Source organism: Ranitomeya imitator, chromosome 5 (assembly GCF_032444005.1).
Source record: "Ranitomeya imitator isolate aRanImi1 chromosome 5, aRanImi1.pri, whole genome shotgun sequence".
Classification (NCBI taxonomy): Eukaryota; Metazoa; Chordata; class Amphibia; order Anura; family Dendrobatidae; genus Ranitomeya; species Ranitomeya imitator.
The window spans coordinates 388,692,483-388,716,353 of NC_091286.1; the positions used below are offsets into that span (position 1 = coordinate 388,692,483).

Here is a 23,871-nt window from a genome sequence, read left to right on the forward strand (position 1 = left end):
CATATTGCCCCATAGCTCTGCCATAGTGCTCTGCACCGTTCATATTGCCCCATAGCTCTGCCATATAGTGCTCTGCACCGTTCATATTGCCCCATAGCTGTTCCATATAGTGCTCTGCACCGTTCATTTTTCCACATAGCTCTGCCATAGTGCTCTGCACCGTTCATATTGCCCCATAGCTCTGCACCGTTCATATTGCCCCATAGCTCTACCATATAGTGCTCTACACCGTTCATTATTGCCCCATAGCTCTGCCATATAGTGCTCTGCACCATTCATATTGCCCCATAGCTCTGCCATATAGTGCTCTGCACCGTTCATATTGCCCCATAGCTCTGCCATATAGTGCTCTGCACCGTTCATATTGCCCCATAGCTCTGCCATATAGTGCTCTGCACCGTTCATATTGCCCCATAGCTCTGCCATAGTGCTGTGCACCGTTCATATTGCCCCACAGCTGTGCCATATAGTGCTCTGCACCGTTCATATTGCCCCATAGCTGTGCCATATAGTGCTGTGCACCGTTCATATTGCCCCATAGCTGTGCCATATAGTGCTCTGCACTGTTCATTATTGCCCCATAGCTGTGCCATATAGTGCTCTGCAGCGTTCATTTTTCCCCATAGCTCTGCCATATAGTGCTCTGCACCGTTCATATTGCCCCATAGCTCTGCCATATGGTGCTCTGCACCGTTCATATTGCCCCATAGCTGTGCCATATAGTGCTCTGCATTGTTCATTATTGCCCCATAGCTGTGCCATATAGTGCTCTGCAGCGTTCATATTGCCCCATAGCTCTGCCATATAGTGCTCTGCACCGTTCATATTGCCCCATAGCTCTGCCATATATTGCTCTGCACCGTTCATTTTTCCCCATAGCTGTTCCATATAGTGCTCTGCACCGTTCATATTTCCCCATAGCTCTGCCATATAGTGCTCTGCACCGTTCATATTGCCCCATAGCTCTTCCATATAGTGCTCTGCACCGTTCATATTGCCCCATAGCTCTGCCATATACAGTTAGGGCCAGAAATATTTGGACAGTGACACACGTTTTGTTATTTTAGCTGTTTACAAAAACATGTTCAGAAATACAATTATATATATAATATGGGCTGAAAGTGCACACTCCCAGCTGCAATATGATAGTTTCCACATCCAAATCGGAGAAAGGGTTTAGGAATCATAGCTCTGTAATGCATAGCGTCCTCTTTTTCAAGGGACCAAAAGTAATTGGACAATGGACTCTAAGGGCTGCAATTAACTCTGAAGGCGTCTCCCTCGTTAACCTGTAATCAATGAAGTAGTTAAAAGGTCAGGGGTGGATTCCAGGTGTGTGGTTTTGCATTTGGAAGCTGTTGCTGTGAGCAGACAACATGCGGTCAAAGGAACTCTCAATTGAGGTGAAGCAGAACATCCTGAGGCTGAAAAAAAAGAAAAAATCCATCAGAGAGATAGCAGACATGCTTGGAGTAGCAAAATCAACAGTTGGGTACATTCTGAGAAAAAAGGAATTGACTGGTGAGCTTGGAAACTCAAAAAGGCCTGGGCGTCCACGGATGACAACAGTGGTGGATGATCGCCGCATACTTAATTTGGTGAAGAAGAACCCGTTCACAACATCAACTGAAGTCCAGAACACTCTCAGTGAAGTAGGTATATCTGTCTCTAAGTCAACAGTAAAGAGAAGACTCCATGACAGTAAATACAAAGGGTTCACATCTAGATGCAAACCATTCATCAATACCAAAAATAGACAGGCCAGAGTTAAATTTGCAGAAAAACACCTCAAGAAGCCAGCTCAGTTCTGGAAAAGTATTCTATGGACAGATGAGACAAAGATCAACCTGTACCAGAATGATGGGAAGAAAAAAGTTTGGAGAAGAAAGGGAACGGCACATGATCCAAGGCACACCACATCCTCTGTAAAACATGGTGGAGGCAACGTGATGGCATGGGCATGCATGGCTTTCAATGGCACTGGGTCACTTGTGTTTATTGATGACATAAGAGCAGACAAGAGTAGCCGGATGAATTCTGAAGTGTACCGGGATATACTTTCAGCCCAGATTCAGCCAAATGCTGCAAAGTTGATTGGATGGCGCTTCATAGTACAGATGGACAATGACCCCAAGCATACATCCAAAGCTACCCAGGAGTTCATGAGTGCCAAAAAGTGGAACATTCTGCAATGGCCAAGTCAATCTCCAGATCTAAACCCAATTGAGCATGCATTTCACTTGCTCAAATCCAGACTTAAGACGGAAAGACCCACAAACAAGCAAGACCTGAAGGCTGCGGCTGTAAAGGCCTGGCAAAGCATTAAGAAGGAGGAAACCCAGCGTTTGGTGATGTCCATGGGTTCCAGACTTAAGGCAGTGATTGCCTCCAAAGGATTTGCAACAAAATATTGAAAATAAAAATATTTTGTTTGGGTTATGTTTATTTGTCCAATTACTTTTGACCTCCTAAAATGTGGAGTGTTTGTAAAGAAATGTGTACAATTCCTACATTTTCTATCAGATATTTTTGTTCAACCCTTCAAATTAAACGTTACAATCTGCACTTGAATTCTGTTGTAGAGGTTTCATTTCAAATCCAATGTGGTGGCATGCAGAGCCCAACTCGCGAAAATTGTGTCACTGTCCAAATATTTCTGGCCCTAACTGTATTGCTCTGCACCGTTCATTATTGCCCCATAGCTGTGCCATATAGTGCTCTGCACCGTTCATATTGCCCCATAGCTGTGCCATATAGTGCTCTGTACCGTTCATATTGCCCCATAGCTCTGCCATATAGTGCTCTGCACCGTTCATATTGCCCCATAGCAGTGCCATATAGTGCTCTGCACCGTTCATTATTGCCCCATAGCTCTGCCATATAGTGCTCTGCACCGTTCATATTGCCCCATAGATGTGCCATATAGTGCTCTGCACCGTTCATATTGCCCCATAGCTCTGCCATATAGTGCTCTGCACCGTTCATATTGCCCCATAGCTCTTCCATATAGTGCTCTGCACCGTTCATATTTCCCCATAGCTGTGCCATATAGTGCTCTGCACCGTTCATATTTCCCCATAGCTGTGCCATATAGTGCTCTGCACCGTTCATATTTCCCCATAGATGCTCCACATAAATCTGTGCCGCTGCTGCTGCAATAAAAAATAAAAAAATGCCATACTCACCTCTCTTGCTTGCAGCTCCTCAGCGTCCGGTCCCGGCGTCTCTCTGCTCTGACTGATCAGGCAGAGGGCGCCGCGCACACTATATGCGTCATCGCGCCCTTTGACCTGCACAGTCAGTGCAAGAGGACGCTAAGACGGAGCGGCACACGGTGGCTGGAACGAGGACAGGTAAATATGACATACTTACCTGGTCCCGGCGTCCGGCTCCTTCCCCCGTACAGCTGGTCTTCGGTGCCGCAGCTTCTTCCTCTATCAGCGGTCACCGGCACCGCTGATTAGAGAAATTAATATGTGGCTCCACCCCTATAGGAGGTGGAGCCGCTTATTCATTTCTCTAATGAGCGGTCCCACGTGACCGCTGAACAGTGGAAGAACTGCAGCACCGAAGACCGTGGGACAGGCGGGGAGCGCCAGGATCGCTGGAAGCAGGTGAGTATGCCTCAGCGCCCTCACCCGCCGACCCTGCCACCCACCTTGACTCGAGTATAAAGCCGAGAGGGGCACTTTCAGCCCAAAAATTTGGGCTGAAAATCTCGGTTTATACTCGAGTATATACGGTATATAGTGCTGGACAGCCCACCTGATCTAATAGTGTGGGCATCATCAATAGGCTGTAAGCCAGACATTGTGCATCACACGTATCTGTGTTACTGGCCTGCTAAGCAAGCTCCATCTGGGTGCATGTTTAATACTACACAGCCAACCCCTCCATGAATTGGTAGGTTTGTGAGTGGCTGTCTGCATCAGTATTTTGCACATGCGCTGCCCCTGCCTTTATCATGGGGGTCTTCTGCATCCTGCAGTGCATTGGTAATTAGACCTGGTGAAGGTAAGGGTGTATCTATTTTCAGTCATTTTTTTGAAATTTTGTTCTAAGTCAGCAACATTTAGATGACGATAATATATTGAAAATAAAATGAGATAAAGACCCTGAAGGCCAGAGTCGTAATCTAGATAAGATATATTAGTCCATCATTTACCGTAAATCACTGACGCAACGTTTCAGCTTGATAAGCCTTTCAGTATATCTGAAATGATGACATCATTACACAGTGACAAACAAAAGTAATAGAAATGAAGAGTGCCATGTCAAGCAGATATGCAAATTGCCTCTTCTGAGAAAAAGAGGACTTAACTCTATAGCGCCACCTGTTGGAAGTAGCGATCCTACAAGTCACAATCAACCCTTTAAACGAGTCGTGCAATATGACTTACGATAAAAGCCAAATCAGTATCTCAATTCGCAGACACGGTGTTTCGGGCTGTTGGCCCTCGTCAGTGCGAAGCATGAGAACTAATTTGGCTAGGTGAGAGGCTCTGGACTGAGGTCTAAGCAGACAAAGTAAGAGGCCTTCATTTGGAGTGTACATGCACAACACAATGGTAGGGATTGGAAACAGCCATGGGAGAGGGCAATATTTTGTTAAAAATATTCTAAAAGTTATTTTACTCACTTATATAGCACCACTAATTTACACATTACTGACTGCATCACTGTCCCCATTGGGGCTCACAATCCAGATTGCCTATCAGTAAATCTTTGGAGTGTTGGAGGAAAACTGAGAAGTGTAAATTCAGGGGTAAAATCTGTATTCAGTGAAGACACATTACTGTGACAGGAGTTGGGTTTTTTATTTTAATTCTATAGAAGAGTATTAAGAGGCAGATATTCCACTAGAGACTACTGAAACGACAGAGTTCTCCATAGAACTATATTAGAATCAATTGACAACTCATAACTCAATAATGGGAAACCTGTAATCAAAGACCAATTGCACCAGTGAATTAAGATTGAAAGATCTTTCCAGTAGAATATATATATTACAATGTCTCTTATTTTCAGATATATTATCGATTTAAAAAAAAACAAAAAAGTTACTAACTCTTTAAACCTCTTCACTACATTTGATGATTTACATCATATGTTGTGCCCCTGACTTTGATGGGTACTCACACGCTCAGCCCACAGCTTTCCCTGCAAGGATTACTGATTTAAACAGCCGTCATGTGCCTATATCATGGGTGCTCCACCCGCAACTGTGGACCAGTTAAATCCCACTGTCAACCACTACCAGCAGGATTTAACAAGCGCCAGCTGGAAGAGTGTCATTTAACCAAGCTATCGCGCCAGTCATGTGATCGGGAGGCGCCAATGAGTTGTCATGATAGCCAGTGGTATTCCGATTACATCAGTGCCTGTCATTATGTGTCAGGTCGCCATTATCACCGCCGCGGCCCCTGCTGTCCGCTTTTACTTACCGCTCCTCGGCGTCCCGGCGCGCTCCTGTTCCAGCGCCGCCTTCTCTGCTCGCTCTCCCAGCTCCTGCTTCCTGTCGGGCGCGCGCGCACTAGGGTGTCCTGCGCACGCGCACTCTGCCTTCCCTGCTCCGGTCAGCCCTGTGTCTCGCTGGCAGCGCTGACGTTACTAGCAGCGCTCCTGCGCGTCCACAGCGCCCTCTACTGGGAGCACTTGTATGCGCACTCTGCCTTTTTCTTTGGACACTCTTTCCCCTGCTCTCTGTGGTCCTGGAGGACCATGACCCGGAAGGTATGCTGCCACTCTGCATTTAAGGCCGCCTCTTCCTTTTGGCTGTGCCTGTCTGTCATTTGTTTTCTGGCAAATGCCTCTGGCTCCCTCGCTTCCTAGCATACCTTACGTTCTCCCTGCTGCTTGTCTCTGACTTTTCGTTTCTGTGTATTTTCATTAACTGTCTCCGTGCTTCCCTTGCAGCTCCAGTTCTTCTGTACCTTCGTTTCTTCCCGGTGTTCCAGTTCCTCTGCCTAGTCCTTCCGCCATTGTCTCCTGCGCTTCCGTGGTCTCGTGTCTCCATCCTGTCTTCCGGTTTGTCCTTCCATTCTCTGTCTGTCTTGTCAGTTCCCGTTACCCGTTCTGCTTCTCCTTCTTCGTTCTCTTTTCCGTCGTCCCTGCCCTGACCTTTTCCTTTCCTTGTACTTTGGTACCGGCTGCCGTTCAGTAGTCTCCCCTGGGCCTGCTCCCAACGCTCCCTGTATAGGGGGCGGTCCACCTGGTCCACTCGTCCTGGGGAGGTTCGCTGTTTCGGTCCAGTGGGTCCACTTATCTCGCTTTCCTGGTCCCTGAGCGTAACATTATGATACTCCTGCGAATGCTGGCTCGTGGCCAGCGTTCATAGAAGATCATGATTTCTGCTATAGATAGCAGGGCTGAAGCACAGGCGATCGGACGATCACAGCTTCAAGTCTCCAGCAAATCTAAAGCATAGGAGATTAGCCTTAGGATGAAAAATAAAAATTGTTCCTTGGCTACGAAAGACAAAAAGGAAATAACAAAAAACAAAACTACCATAGCTTCATGAAAAACTAAAAAAAAAAAAAGCTGTAGACTATGAAAACCATATAGTGAACCAAGGAGGCATTTCTAGAATGGCTTCCTAACAAACCATGCCTGCTGAATGCAGAACTAACAATAGGTGGTGTCCCTACAAGGCTACCGTAATATATGAATGACCAACACTAAATTTATTAGAAATTTAAAAAAAAACACAAGTGGAAATGTGGAAATGTTCATACACAATTTGGTTCAATGTGAAGGTCAGTCAAAGACCAAATTACAGTTTATGGGAATATTTAAGGAACCAAGCCATATTCATTTTCTCTCTTTACGGTCACATTTAACACTTTGCTATTAAACTACCTTTCATACTACCATAAATCGTAATGGAAAATAGCAGAATTGACATTGCAAATGTTGTAATTTCATATTTTGCAGATTAAATGTGTCAAATATACAGTAAAGATTCCATGATATCAAGTCACAGAATCGGATTTACTGAGATACTAATATTATTAGGGAAAATAAGACTACTGGGATTTATCAAATGTTGACAAGTGATTCATGAAGCCAACAACACCGAGAAATCACTATGACTTCAAGTATAAAAAGTAAAATAATGTGAAGAATTTAGTTACAATCTTTAGGAAAAGTCATGGGAAATGTCATCTGGCACAACAAGTATTCAACTATCAAATTTAATGTACGTTGCTACAGAAAGAAACTCAACTAGAACCCAGCGTTATTACTGAAGTAGAAGAGCAAAGATGAGAACATGAAGTGCATTTCACTTGGCACGGCACAGGACCATGTTGGTGACAGGCTGCCATCAGGTTCCACAGAAATCCCAAGTGTGTGCTTCATTATCAGAACATTTGTCAGCACCTGTGTAGTTTCTCCTGAGACATAGGCTTTTTGTGGGGTAATTCTCAGTAGAGTAAAATCAAAAAAGTCACATTACTCCAAACGTTCATTAAAAAAAAATGGGTTAAGTGCATGAAAATAGTTTTTCATGCAGATTTGCCTCAATCACACAATTAATTTAAAGTTGACATCAATAACAATCACTTTAGATGAATATTTAGGAGTCCCTGCAGTGCCTATATGAGGGGTATGAAGTAGTGCAAGATTGTGCTATTGTCTGTAATGGACATAAGCATAGTTTAAAGAGGACATTCACCACGTTACATGCTAAACTGCCCACATCATGACAAAATGGCAGAAGATCAGTGCTGTGAAGTTGGAATAAATGGACCAACTCCTAAAATATATAAGAAATTGGGTACAGTAGTTCAATGCAGTCTGTGCTGAATTTTTTTCACAGTTATGAAACGTCCTATAAATGTCTGTTCTGTTCCTGATGTAAGGATCTCGGCTTTTAGTTGAGATGAATCTGTGCTGCACTTTACGCACATGCTCAGAAGTGACCAGTGCTGTGGGGTCGGTGTTATGAAATGTCCTATAAATGTCTGTTCTGTTCCTGATCTAAGGATCTCGGCTTTTAGTTCAGATGAATCTGTGCTGCACTTTACGCACATGCTCAGAAGTGAAGCTCCTTCTCTACAGATCAGAGGAAAAAGGCACTAGGAAGGAATAACTGCAGACCTGCACTCATCTCAGAACTGCTGGAGTGATCAGGAAATAACTAGATTACTGCATCATAATGGTGATGAAAAGACTGATGTTAGCATTTTACAACAGTAAATTTATCACTGGCCTTCTTCTTCCCAGGCGGCTGTGTGTGAAGTCCTCAATACGTGTATGGACTTGTTGGCCTGAATAAGATAGAAGCTTTTATCATAGATACAAAACCCTTGCTCAAAACGCCTCAACTCCTCCTCACTCCATGTACAAGAGTGACCTTGTACAACTTTGACATTAAAAGACAGCCTTCACAGAGCCTCACCTGTGTTATATCTACATTTCACTAATTCAAAGAGAGCCTGCTCATTATCTTAGACAGTTACGGTACTTCATTTTGGCAGCTATATCTTCCGCCAACTTTGTGTTGGCACTCCGCTGCCTGACTGAGGTAATTCTTCACTTCTCTTTCTGGTAGAATATGAAGATCCCAAAGTAGCTGATCCTTTTCCTGAGAATCTCTCCCACCTGTTGGAGTAGATCTTAGACCTCTCTGTGAATGGAGTGTAGTTGCATGGAGGCTGGTGTGAGGCTCGCCGGTGATTCACGGAGTGTCAACATGACGTGGGAGCCTGGTCTCCTTAAAAAAGCGTTAAGAATAGCTGAGATCCTGGCGCAGGAGGAGCAGGGATCATTGTGGGCCTTTGGGGAAACAGCAGAGGCTGAATTTCATGAATTATTGACATTTTATGGCTATAATGTATCAGATTGGCTATCAGACAGTGAAGTAGATAATACTCATCCTAAAACCGTACTGACTATTGGTTTTCTACAACTGGACGAAGTGTCTGAACCTGCACAGATGTCTGCCTCCTTGACTTCAAGAGGATCCACTGATCTCTCCCCATGCTTTGCCGACTCTAAAGATGACTGGACCGTGGAGTCTGAAACGAGGGCTGAGGAGGACATGTTTGGGTCTGAGGCTGAGCTGCCATATCTAAGATATACTCCAACAGGTGGGAGAGATTCTCAAAAAAAAGGACCAGCTACTTTGGGATCTTAATATTCTACCTGAAAGATGTGGAGAATTAAAAACTTCCATCTTATTCAGACCAACAAGGTCCATACATGGTCAGTGGAGGAGTGTAGACAATACTACTACACCTGGAAGAAGTCTGACAGCTTTGAGCAGTTCACACACAGTTGTCTGTTAAGTAAATTTATCACTTAAATCATGAGCCTGTGCCAGTTAGGTTGCATTTACATTTAAAGGGAAGCCGTTACAAGATTTGACAGATATGAGATGAGGACCCCACCTTCCAGGGCTGATTTATTTCTGCCCCCTACACGACCTAGAAAAAAAAAAAAAAGCTTTGATAATACTCCCCTATGGGCGGTCTGGTCCGAGGGGTGTCGCTGGTCTTGGTCTGGCGCCTCCCTTCTGACAATGCAGTCCTCATTCTTGCTTCGTGTGGATGACACGTCCCTACGTCATCCACACAGTCTCCCCGACATCGGGCTCCTGTGCAGGCGTACTTCTATACGTTCTTGAGGGCAGAGCAAATTACTGCAGTGAGCATGCGCTGGGAAAGCTCAAAGAGACCGCAGTGCATGTGTACTGCAGTACTTTACTCTGCCCTTATCAGCCAAGAGAAGTACGCCTGCACAGGAGTGCGATGCCGGGAAACACTGTGTGGATGACGTAGGCATGCATCATCCACACAAAGCAAGGCGGAAGGCATCGCAAGCAGAAGGGAGGCGCAGGAGCAAAACAAGCAACACCCATCGGACCAAACCGCCCAGCGGGGTAGTAGAATGAAAGCTGTTTTTTTTGGGTTTCATGTCGGGTTGGGGGCAGATATATAACATTCTAAAATGCTGTCTATCACCCCTGAAAGGTGGTGGCCGTATCTTATAGTGATCAAACCTGGTGAGCAGTTTGCTTTAGCAATTCTGCAGCGTTAAAGCCAATCAATTAATATTACTAATATTTATCAGTCGGTGGTGTGTTTATATAAGCAGACCACACTTCAGATGCTTATAGGCTGCCGTTGTTCTCAGCAGCACAGGTTGTTAAGAGACGATGATGTGCTGCCGAAAAAAATCTTTTTGGCAAAACAATTTCATCTTACGAATGAGCATTTTGCATTTTTGTCGAGTCATCTCCAGCCTGTTTAGACTGCACCATTATCGTAAAACGAGCGCTCCTGGAACACACCTTCCATCTAAGGCTAGGTTCACATGTGTTAACGGGTTGCTGTTAACACAAGTGCCGACATTCCATCGCGCTAGCGCACATAGAGCTAGCAGATGCTCTGTCTGCTCTAACAGTGACGGACCCAGAAACACTGCAGCCCGCGTCCCAGGGTCCGTCACTCAATGACGGCACATCGCTAGCGCACGCCCATTGTGGGCGTGCGCTAGAGATGCGTCCTTCATAGGACTTAATGGTGTTAACGGACTGCGTTGCACCGCATTATGCCGCGGTGTAACATAGTCCATCTAACGGACGCCACAGACGCAATGTGAACCTGGCCTAACAGACTTCAGGAGCCTCTCCAGACAGACCAAGATGGTACCTGGGCCTCGTCATTAGAAGTTAAAGCCTATATAAAAATGAAAAATACAGCCTAACTTCCCTTTTATTTTTCCCCTGTACAATATAGATCAAATAGTGTCCTGAACCTGAAATTGCTGCAGTTATTTAACTCCTTTACCCCCGATGTTAAATGACCGGGCCAATTTTTACAATTCTGACCACTGTCCCTTTATGAGGTTATAACTCTAGAATGCTTCCATGGATCTCAGTGATTCTGAGAATCTATTCTAGTGACATATTGCACTTCATGATAGTGGTAACATTTCTTTGATATGACTTGCGTTTATTTGTGAAAAAACATTTCCCACATGTCTACTTTACATCAGCACACTTTTGAAGCCAATTTTTTTTTTTTTGTTACGGAGTTATAAGGGTTAGAAGTTAGCGATTTCTCATTTTTACAACACAATTTTTTTTTTGGGGGGGAACCACATCACATTTGAACTCACTTTGAGGGGTCTATATGATAGAAAATACCCAAGTGTGACACCATTCTAGAAACTGCGTATCTCAAGGTGCTCAAAACCACATTCAAGAAGTTTATTAACCCTTCAGGTGCTTCACAGGAAATTTTGGAATGTTTAAATAAAAAACAAAACAAAAAAAAAAAAAAAAAACGAACATTTAACTTTTTTTTTCCACAAAAAAATTTACTTCAGGTCTAATTTTTTTTCATTTTCCCAAGGGTAACAGGAGAAAATGGACCCCAAAAATTGTTGTACAATTTGTCCTGAGTACACCGATACCCCATATGTAGGGGTAAACCACTGTTTGGGTGAATGGCAGAGCTCGGAAGGGAAGGAGCGCCGTTTGACTTTTTCAACGCAAAATTGTCAGGAATGGAAATCGGACGCCATGTCCCGTTTGGAGAGCCCCTGAGGTGTCTAAAAACAGTGAAACCCCCCACAAGTGACACTCTTTTGGAAACTAGACCCCCCCAAGGAACTTATCTAGATGGGTGGTGAGCACTTTGAATCCCCAGGTGCTTCACAGAAGTTTATAACGTTGAGCCATGAAAATAATAAAATCACATTTTCCTCACAAAAATGTTATTTTACCTCCAAATTTTGCATTTTCATATGGGTAACAGGATAAATTGCACCATGCAATTTGTCGTGCAATTTCTTCTGAGTACGCCAATGCCCAATATGTGGGGGAATATTACTTCAAATTACACAAATTTCAACCCCACTTGCCACAGCTACAGGGTAAATAGGAACAGCCAGGCAAAGCGCCAGAATTGGCACATCAATAGATGTGCCTTTTCTGGGTGACTGCGGGCTGCTATTTTTAGGCTGGGGGGGGGGGGGGGTAATATCCATGGCCCCTTACCAGCTGATACCAGCCCCCAGCTGTGAGCTTTAGCAAGGCTGGTTATCAAAAATGGGGGGGAACCCAGTGTCGTTTTTTTCATTTATTTATAGCACAGGTGGCGGCTGATGAATACCCCCATCATCAGCTCCTGCTGTCACTATTAGCAGCAGCAGGTGTAGGCTGATGGGAGTAATAGTCCCCATTCAGAAGCCACCTACTGTCTCTTTTTTCACTAAAATATAACTCATCATTCTCCCCTGCTCTCACCGATCGCCGGCAGAGCAGGGGAGAATGATGATAGCCGTGTTCCGCACCCGGCGCCGGGGAACAGTACTGATCATACACAGTAAACTGCTCCCAGCAGACTATACACACTATACACTGTATACCCCTCCTCACATGTAAAGCGCCATGGAATAAATGGCATAATAATAATAATAATAATAATAATAATAATAATAATAATAATAATAAAGAGACCTTAGAGCGGGTATTTATGTTTAGCTGCTGTCACACACTAAAAGACGCTTTTTATTGCAAAGAATTGCTTTTGCATCACCACATTTTGAGAGCCATACTTTCTCCATATTTTGCCCCACAGAGTCATGTGAGGGCTTATTTTTTGGGGGACGAGTTGATGTTTATTGGTACCATTTTCGGGCATATGACATTTTTTGATCGCTTTCTATTCTGATTTTTGGGAGGAAGAATGAACAAAAAACAGCAATTCGTGAATTTCGTTTGGGGAGGAGGGGAGCTTAGGTCGTTCCGTGTGTGGTAAAAGGCAGTTTTATTCTTCGGGTCGGTATAATTACAGTGATACCTCATTTATATTTTTTTATATTTTGGAGATTTTATACAATAAAAACTATTTTATAGAAAAAATAAATTATTTTTGCATAACTATTCTGAGAGCTATACTTATGTTTCGGCTGATGGAGCTGTATGGCGGCTTGTTTTTTGTGGGACACGATGACGTTTTCAGCAATACCATTTTTATTTATATCCGTCTTTTTGACGTGTTATTCCACTTTTTGTTCGGCGGTATGATAAAGCATTTTTTTTGCCTTTTTTTATGGTGTTCACTAAAGGGGTTAACTAGTGGGACAGTTTTATAGGTCGGGTCGTTGCGGATGCGGAGATATCAAATATGTATTTTTATTTTTATTCAAATATTTAGAGATATAACATTTAGATTTATTGTTTTTAAATATTTTTACAATTATTTAAAAAAACGTTTTAACTTTTTTCTAACTTTTTTTTACCTTGTCCTACTATGAGACATTCATTTTTTGCAGGCTGATCACTTCTATCTGCATGCTATAGAAACTGTAAGCTCTGCACTGAGACTTGGTGATCATGCACTGCGCATGATCAGTAAGATTCCTAGTTCTTGTGACTCGGATGTTGTCATGACAATATCGGGTCACCATGGCAACGATCAAGACCCTGCGTCTCGCCGCGGGGTCTCCGGTCCAAAGGCATCGGGGCTGTCAGCCCTCTGTCCATTTTTGGAATGCAGCGATCGTGTTCGATCGCAGTATATTGGGGGTTAAAGTGCCGGGAGTTGTCTGTGACCGCTCCTGGCACCTAGTGCCGTGTGTCAGCAGTAAGAATCAGCTGACAATCGGCGGCGATAGCCTGCGCACTCCCCATGAGCGCGGGCGATCGGAATGACGTATTATTCCGTCCAGGGTCAAACAGGCCCAGGTGACGGACGGAATATTATGTCCAATGTCAGAAAGGGGTTAAAGGATAATCCCTTCTGTGAAGACTAGACCGCAAGCTGTGCCTCTCCAATAAATATCGGGTGCCTCATAGTTGGAGAACCACTGCCCTAGCACACTCCCCCATTTTCACATATACGTTTTCTTAATATTTAAATACCACATAGCACACAAGACCTGTATGAGAGAACATGCCCTACAGCACTATACACAATTCTGATCAGGTTATTCCACAATGAAAAAAAAAGTTTTATGGAATTTGATTAAAAATGGAAATAAACAATCAGAACAGAAAGCACGCGTTTCTCCTCACTGGGGACACAGTGGGAGGAGTACGACTGATCATAGACAGTAAACTGCTCCCAGCAGACTATACACATCATTTAGATGCAGAAGGATAAAAAGCGAAGACTCACCTGGAGATGCTAAGATCTTCCAAGGAAAATCAAGGAACCAATAGGTTAAAATGCCAACCTACCAGTCTGTTAGACCTGATGTGGCTGATGTACTTTCTTTGAAAACCTGGGTTAGAATGCCTGTATAGTCCTGATATTAAAATTAACATTTTATCATTCCAGCTAACATGAGATGGCTCATGAGTGCAATTAAATCTTATCCCACCTACCCTGACAGGTGTAGCTTGGGGGGAGGGAGAGACACCAAGTAACTGTCAGACTAGGTGGGTGGAGAGTGAATTAACCATTAAAACAGATTTCAAAGCAAGTACACCACTCATCAGGTTCAAGAGATCCATTTAGTAATATGTGTGCAGTTTGTATGGTAAAATCTGGGAGTCTGGAAGCCAAAACGGATAGAAGAAAATGAGCACGTAGCGTTATAGGGATAAAACGCCTACAACAATCTCAGCTTTAGTGGTCTGTTCTGCAGAAACATGTTAGGGTGCTCCGTGCACTCTGGGCATGGCGAAGAGGTGCAGTTCACTGCTGCGACCGCTGGTTTTACTTTCACTGCTGACTGACAGTGCTGGCTTGCCGGAGCTTTTTCTGCAGACAATCATTACTCCAGGCAAGGCACAGGTGTCAATCACCAGTGAGGAAACCTATTGGGGGGAACCATTGCCCCGGGCTCCCTAATTAGAGCATTGATGAAACTTCATTTTCTGCAGAACAGATGCATCAATATCACTACAGCTGTGGGTTTTATAGGGGCTATGCTTATACGGTCAGTTTGGGTTCACATACCTCCTGTAAGGAGTACCTATATGTGGCTTTTATGAAAAACAATTTCTGCTGACTGACAGTCTGGCGCTATAGGTTAGCAAAACATATCAGCTGAAGCGCCTATTACACATTAGAACTTACGGGGGTTTCCGCCTTCATCTGGGACTGCAGTTTGCTTTTCATCCTCATCTCATTAAACTTGGCACTTCTCTTGACATAAATTCCACCATGCTGTCAAAAACAGTTAAGGATCACTGCATTAATACGGTCTAAGGGAACATTTTTCGCCATCATACAAAAAAAGTTTTTATGCAGATTATTAATGAAAACTGACTTCTAGTACATTAGCTTTGGTTTTTAGAACACAGAAAAAAAACTAGCCAAGTAGAGCGTGTGCCTAGCATTTTGCGGCTTTCATCTTACTGCTTGGTTGTATTCTATTGAGATCTATGGAAACATTTAACTATTCACTGGGAAAAAAAAAATAGACATCTTAGATTTAAGACCCTTAATGTGCAAAAGAATAGGGGACACTGAGCCTGTCTGCAGGAGAATAGTGAGCAGCGAGACTAGAATTGTATGGTGGGGTACGCAGCACCACCAATCCGTATAAACAACTTCTCATCACAGTCTGACTTAAGGCCAGTTTTTCACATCGGCCTTGATGAGGGGGCTTGCTGCAGTCAGACACTCCCGGTTCATGACGAGGTGCCCGTCTCGTCATGAATCTGGAGCATCTGACGAGTGGTGTGTGCCTCCGTGAGCTATGCCAGAGATCTCACTAGTCAGGGATTGAAGTGAATTTCTGGTGTATGGAGTGTCACAGCCAGTCATGGATTAGACTATTTGTTGCGTCACGCACCTGCCGCACCCCAGCGCCATCCATTTTGGCAGAGCTGGGGGAAACTGCAGAGAAAATGTCAAAAGTCGGAAAATGTAAGTGCTACTATGAGTTGTGTCTGAAGCTTGTGACTTTTCAAAGCTTTTACGTGAGAATTCTTATGAATGAATTTCATTTTTTAATCACATATCCGATGGAGATAGGTGGTTTTTGTAGATGGAATATGCCTTTGAAGTGTTCAATAACGTGGCCATTATAAGGTCAGCCCTATAGGTTAATAATTCATGTGTAGTCTGGATGAGTTTTTAACCCAATTGATTCAATTAATGTATAGTGAATGCGGTGCCAAGATGCAGGGCTTCCAACGTAGCCTCGTACAGCAGCTTACAAATGTGTGCTAACTCACCGTGCCTGCTAAATGCGCACTGCATTCATCTTTTTAGCAGGTATGAGATCAGAATATATGACTGGGTTGACTACATTTTTTTTTGTTATTTGGAAGTAGAGTAGAATCTAAAAAAAAAAATGTTGCATAATAAAATAAATTACCTGGGAGAAATACCAGCCATACAGAGGAAGAAATTTCAGACCATCTTTCAGAACGTAGCGAACGTGGCCCAGTGCATTTTGTTGTACAGCCATCATGTTTGCAATAATCCAGTCAACTGCCAAAGAGACACCAATAAATTACTGCCAGCATCCCGTCTCATCTGTACCACCAACTACACAGTACCAACACAGTGCTATAATAATGTCACAATCACAGGATAGTGGCTCAGATAATGACTTTGGATAACTTCTGGCACTCACCCTGCATTTATGGAAGCCCACATTTACGTTTAATTCATTTTACATGGTGCAATAATCACAAAAGTTTGCTCAAATGGTTGTTTGTAGGATTGCTCATATGAAACCCTTCACATTGTCACAGTATATCCCATTCACATGGGCTGATGTACTGCTGACCAACGAATAACTACAAAATGATCATTCATTTGCTCACCAACATATGCACTTCTAATATGCTGTGTATCTGCCCCCAGTCCAGCCTGCAAAAAGGAAATACACCTTTTACTATATGGGTCCGATAGGAGTCGCCGGTCTTGTTCTGGCACCTCCCTCCACTCGCTGCAGTCCTCATTCTGTCCTTCATGTGGATGGCATGCTACGTCATCCCCAGAAGTCTCCCCAGCATCATGTTTCTGTACTTCTCTGCCCCGATCAGGGTAAAGTACCGCAGGGTGCATGCGCCAGGTCTCTGCACTGCAGTACTTTGCTTTGTCCTGGTCAGGGCAGAGAAGTACGCCTGCGCAGGGGTTAGATGCCAGGGAACACTGTGTGGGTATCATAGTATGTGTCACCCCACAATAGAGGATGGCATCGAAAGAAGAAGAGAGGTGTCAGACCAAGACCAGCGACACCCATCGGACCAGACTGCCCCGCAGGCGAGTATAATAAAAGGTGTTCTCCTTTTGTAGCAGGCTTGGGGCAGATTAGAAAGCTGTATATCAGGGGTGAAACGTGGTGGATGTATGTCATATAGGACAAACCCGGTGACAGGTTCCCTTTAACAAATAACTGGGAGATAGATTCTCTTAGAAGCCATAAAAGGACTACAGCCATGGCAATATTACATCTCCATGTGAGAATTATTGACCCGAACATTCACGATCAGAAAGCCTTTCACGAGTATTTTCTGTCTTCTCCTGACAGCACTGAAACCATTATGTTTCCCACACATAGCTGTATAACAGAGTCAAAGTCTGGTTTCATGGAGCTGTAAGATGGGTGCATTTTAACAACATTATCACAGCAGACATGTGGGTCCACCGTTCCACTACACAGAACTTACACTAGCACAGGGATGTACAGTATGCTGACCACATGTTCAACAGAATTATGGCTTCTAGTAACCAGCCCACTGATATGCATTCAGACTTCCATGCAGTCTGAGATCAGGGGACATGGCCTGTCCTACCAAGATGCAGTCATTCACTCTTTTCTTTGTCTGCTAATCTCCCACCACCTCATGATCCATTCCTACTAGTTTCACAGCTTCTTTATTATAGTGATAGCTCCCTCCACGTTCCTGGACATGTCATAAAGAAGATAAAAACATAGGGTGCAATTAGCTACTGTACAGCCATGACAGAGTATAATGGGTACCGTCATGGTTTGTTCTGAAGTCAATCACAACCTGTATTTGCAGCTTCTTTATGACATTTCCAAGAGTATGAGTTGGTGGGCAGGCAGAATGACCTGCTTGGAAGGGCAAACCATACCCCCTCATCACAGACTGCATGGCTTGGAAGGGCAGGCCATGCCCCCTCATCACAGACTGCATGGCTTGGAAGGGCAGGCCATGCCCCCTCATCACAGACAGCATTTCTTGAAACGGCAGGTCATGTCCCCTCATCACAAACAGCATGGCTTGGAAGGGCAGGCCATGCTCCCTCATCATAGACAGCATGGCTTGGAAGGGCAGGCCATGTCCCATCATCACACAGCATGGCTTGGAAGGGCAGGCCATGCCCCCTCATCACAAACAGCATGGCTTGGAAGGGCAGGCCATGCTCCTGTGGCACCCCTAGGGGTATTTGCCACAAAAATAGTTACTGACAGTAAATACAAATACTAAAATAGCAAGACTGCACTACCACCTCCGGCCAGAAGGGGGAGCTGCGGATACTCCCCTTGATCCATTCTGGTCTGAGAGAGGAAATGGCAGTTGGGCTAAGGAGTTGAAAGTGAGAGGTCATACAGCTGAATTTCTAACAGCCCTATGACGGTTTCCAGGCCCAAATCACCGGCCTGAGGAGAAAAGGGACAGAGAAAAAGGACATTGTGAGAACCGGGTAGCATTAATCACTACCCAGAACAGGCGCAAAGACGGATACCGGATCCGTGGCTGTATTCATTATATATAATACAGCAACCGGAAAACGTGAGGTGATATCAGCTTCACTAGGGCTGGACGCAGCAACAGATACAGAGTTCAGTGGTACTCCCGGAGGGGGTAAGCCGATAAAAGGACTCGGGTTGCCCGTCGAACCAGGACCCGGAGGGGACAGATTGGGCCGGCAGCCAGTTCACATACAGCAGCAGGGCCACATAGAAACTGCGTACAATAAGAGGCGAAGACCCCGGCAGGGTCAAAGTAACTCAGAGTTCCCATACAGACTCCGGTGACAGGACTGGTTGTAAATCCCTTTATGTTAAAGTAAACTGGTTAAACGTTTCAGTGCCTCAGTCTTTCATTTGGACAATAGCCAATATCCAGGATCGGGATCATCGCCGCTGGGAGAACCTGCTGCTGATCAAGTAAGTGCCTGCTCCCTCACGATACCCTTACACTGTGCATTGCCTGAGGCTACAGCACCGGGTCAAGCCACCCGTGACATCCCCCTTAAGAGACAGACCCCATTGGTCCGGTGCTGGGTATCCCGGTCTTCAGGGCGTCACACTCCCCCTTCAAAGACCGCATGGCGTGGAAGGGCAGGCCATGCCCCCTCATCACAGACTGCATGGTGTGGAAGGGCAGGCCATGCTCCCTCATCACAGACTGCATGGTGTGGAAGGGCAGGCCATGCCCCCTCATCACAGACTGCATGGTGTGGAAGGGCAGGCCATGCCCCCTCATCACAGACAGCATGGCTTGGAAGGGCAGGCCATGCTCCCCTCATCACAGACAGCATGGCTTGGAAGGGCAGGCCATGCTCCCCCTTCAAAGACCGCATGGCGTGGAAGGGCAGGCCATGCCCCCTCATCACAGACTGCATGGCGTGGAAGGGCAGGCCATGCCCCCTTATCACAGACTGCATGGAAGATGTTATCAGGGTGCTGGTTACCAGCAGCTAGGATCAGGCTCAGCCCACTGATCTGAGATATAATGTCCCAGAAGGGATGGGGAGCAGATCCACTGTCACATTCAGCAGCAGGTGCTGTCAGTATTAAAGGGAACACGTCAGCAGGATTTTACTCAGTGAACTACACACAGTGTCAGGTCGGCGCTGTTATAAATGATTACAATGATACCTGGTGATAAAATCCATCTTGTGGTTGTGGTTCAATCTTTATTTGTAGTTTGCAGTTAATGAGATTCTCGTGCTCTGTGGTGGCCTGTTTGGGGGGGGGGGGGGCTTTATGTGGTGCTCTAATTAGGTATTCATCAGTATGGCTTATGACAGGTCACTGGTCCCTCACGCAAATAAACAAGGCAGCACACTGCGGTGCCAAAACATGCAAACATGAAAATTGAACTGCATTACTGCACTAGAAATATGAAAAAAATGAGTGTTTAGTGCATAAATTGGCCAATTCATGTGTACCTGGTAGGCACATTAGGTCATCTCTAGTATACCAGGTCCTACACTTTCTTTTCCTCGCTGAGAATAAACGTCTTCATCTGAATGGGAACCTACTGTGACTACCAGGTACACATGAATTGGCCAATTTATGCGCTAAACGCTCTCATTTGTTTCATATTTCTAGTGCAGTAATGCAGTTCAATTTTCATGGTTGCATGTTTTGGCGCCGCAGTGTGCTGCCTTATTTATTTGACTGTATACGAGTTGGCGACTCTAGGTTCAGCACCTGTTCACACTTAGTCTATGTTTGGATGTGACGGTCAGTTTTTTTAAACTGGTTCCTCACTGACCTGCCCCTTATTTTACATACCGCTTATACTACAGTAGAGCAACTTAGTATACATTTTTTTTGCAAAAAAACGTATCAACTAAATACCCTGTTTTTTTTTTTCCATCTTTTGACTAGCACTTGCTTATTACTGTGATTTTTTTTACAACAGAGTATTTTTGACCTCACTGTGCTCTTTTGTGTCTTCAAGTTTCTTGGTGGTGTGAACATGTTCCTACAGACTTGTTCAATTTGCAAGTAGCCCATGTGTTTCTGGTTTTATACCATGGTGGGGTTAGAGGAGGAAAAAAAACAAAAAAAAAAACATATGGTAACAGTCAAAATGGCGCCAGCCCTCGCACTGTAGCATGATACTAAAAAAAATATATATCTTCATCAAAATGGTGGTTTTAATTACAGTGGGATCATACCTACCAACCAATTTGTCTTTAGCTGCCAGGCACGCATGAATTAGCCAAATTATGTGCCAAGTATCTCCAGCTTGTCTTATTATCTAGAGCGGTAATGCTATTCATATTTCAGATTTGCATGCCTTAGCACTAGAGAGTGCATCTTTATTTTTTTGCTGCATATAGAGATGGCTACTCTTAGTTCGCACCAGTTTTCTGATTTGGAAATGCGCGTCAGTCTTTTGTTACTGAAGGATCAGTGACTTGTCAGAAGCCATACAGATAAATATGAAGACCCCCCCACCCCCACAGGCCGCCCCAGGGCACGAGAAGCTTAACTGAAAACTGCAAATAAAGATTAAACAACCACAAGATGGATGTCATCACCCCAGGTATCATTGTAATCAGTATAACGGCGCCAACCTGACACTGTCTGTAGGTTACTGAGCACAATCCTGCTGAAAGGTTCCCTTTAACCCCTTAGTGACGGAGCCAAATTTTTTAAATCTGACCAGTGTCACTTTATGTGTTAACGCTTGAATGCTTTAACAAATCCCAGTGATTTTGAGATTATTTTTTGTGACACATTATACTTTATGATAATGGTTAATTTAGGTCGATATGTTGTGTTTATTTATAAAAAAAATATATATCAGAAATTTGAGAAAAATGTTAAAAAATTAGCAATTTTCAAACTTTGAATGATTATCCCTTTAATCCATATAGTCATACCGCAACAAAACATTAATGAATAACATTTCACACAAGTCGGCTTTATATCAGCACCATTTATAAAATGTTCTTTTATTTTGTTTGTATTTTATGAGGTTTAAAAATGTAACAGTAATTTTTCATTTTTTCAAGGAAATTTACAAAATGTATTTTTTTTTAGGGACCTACCCATGTTCGAAGTGCCTTTAGGGGTCCCATAAATTGGGAAACCCCCAAAAGTTATACCATTTTAAAAACAGCACCCCATGACATATTGAAAACTGCAGTCAGGCAGTTTATTAACCCTTCAGGTGATACTCAGGAATTAATGCAAAGTGGCATGACAAATGAAAATGTGTATTTTTACCACCTAAATGCCTCTAACTTCTGAACAGGTTACAACAGCCGTCAGACTCCAAGGCCACTATTTGGTCATGAATTGCCATGGCAAACATCAGGACCACACAATCATGATCTGAGGGCACCAATTTGGATAAAGAGGAAGCCCCCACACTCTGTTAAACCATTTATATGATGTAGTCACTATTGATTGCAGCAGCTAAGGGGTTAAACAGATTTGGATGGGGCAAACAGTGATCGTGGCTGATACAGCAAGTTGTCAGCTATAGTGTACAGCCGACAGATGCTGGAGTGTCACCTGTATGGGGATGCTATTCTCTTATATCTCAGGTCAGTTAAAAGACGTATTGGCTGTCATTAAGGGGTTAAAAACCACACTATGCATGTTGGAATTATAGTCTATGAAGAAATATCTAGGACAATATTTTTTCTCTCCCTGAAGCACACCTTTAATGTGCATTGCATTTTTCAGATATACCAACCTGTACATTGATGATTCGATAAATACAAAATTTTCTCTTTTTCTGGCAACTGTCCGTATATCACTATCTGACAAAAGAAAAGAAAATGGCGATTTTAGTATATGAAAAAGATACTGTGAAACAAGATCTTCGTATATGAAAGGTCACTGTAGAGATATAATATAGGGGAAAAAAAAAACAAAAAAACATACAAGCAGGCAAAATATACTGAGATCTTCTGATTGTTGTAGTCGATGTGGTTTCAGAAGAATAAGCAAGCAGAGCCCTGCCAGCCTGAGCTTGGAAATCACTAACAGGAATTTCATAGCGAAAGGTAATTTTTATGTATCTGACCTAAAAAAAAAAGTAAACACTGTACTAAATCTTTACCAAGCACGTACAGATAAGAAAAAAAAACTGCCAAATGCTTTTTCACATTACCAGACTTAGGACCTGGCACAAGACCGTACGATGCTTGCACTTCTCACAACATATAGGTCTACAATTGTATTTATTACTGAAACAAGGGAGTTTAGTAAAGATTGATACATTATTGCAAGGAAGAAGAAACATTGTGTAATGGAAGAAAGCGTGGAGCAGGTCAGGACTGGGGCCGTCCGTACAGGCAGCCCTCTATGATGCCCATACGTCCCACACAAATTAATGAACGTTACAGACTTTACTGAATGGTGCCTGCTGGAGATACTCTGAATGACAACTTCCAGAAGAAGTCATTTTATTCATTTTCCAAACTAATTAAATAGTGAATAAAATACAAGCAATATTCTTTGCTGTGAATTTGAACATTCTCCCTTTTCTAGAACCAATTGTTCTCCCATATTACTAGGCTTTTTTTAATGCATTTTCTGCAAATTTTCAGCTGCATTTTGCAGTGCCAACAAAGTCTAGGACATTTCAGAAACCTTATGCACATACCTTGGTTTTTTTGTCATCGGGATTTTGGGCTTTGCTTGTTTTTTTCCCACAATAGAGAATGTCACTTTCAGCGTTTTTCACTCACAAATGAATGGGTGGTGAAAACGCTGAAAAAACAAAACCCCAGTTTGTCTTTTTGTTGTCAGGGCGGGGCTACTGGTGTCATGCTGATTGACAGCCAGCTTCCCCCAATTAGGCAGCGGGTGCTGGCTGTCAATCAGCATGACACCCTGTCAACAGGAGGACAAACTGCTGCTCTGACAGGGAGTAGCTGAATCTCTGGCAGGAGCGGTCAATGATCGGCGCCGGGTACAACAGACAGGTAGGTGCCCATGTCTTTTTTTTCTAAAGTCCTGGATATCCTCTTTAAGCAGAAGGGATATGGTTGCCTCCACAGAGGAATAAGGCAAGCTTTGTGGTGGCATAGCTTATTGATAGGACACCCCTTTAAAATATCCACAGAAATTTCTACAACTTTATAATCTTCACATTTAACTACCTGCCTATTTTAGCATCTTGTCCTAAGTAGAAGAAAGTATTTTATCAACATAAAAAAGTTGATTGTATTGAAACTACAACGCAGCCTTATAAGTGACATCCCCTTGAGCCCCTATATTATA

The 23,871-nt window shown here is 43.7% G+C and overlaps 1 protein-coding gene across 1 annotated transcript in view; it reads right to left on the minus strand.

The window, feature by feature from the left end:
* The window catches only part of AGPAT5 (1-acylglycerol-3-phosphate O-acyltransferase 5), an 88,281-nt gene that overhangs the window by 45,758 nt on the left and 18,652 nt on the right, over positions 1-23,871 (minus strand). Inside the window, exons 2-4 of the mRNA XM_069726815.1 lie at positions 22,337-22,403; positions 16,288-16,403; positions 15,039-15,128 (exon numbers count right to left, since the gene is read on the minus strand). Of these exons, the coding sequence (XP_069582916.1) occupies positions 15,039-15,128; positions 16,288-16,403; positions 22,337-22,403 (273 nt within the window). The remainder of the gene's footprint in view (positions 1-15,038; positions 15,129-16,287; positions 16,404-22,336; positions 22,404-23,871) is intronic.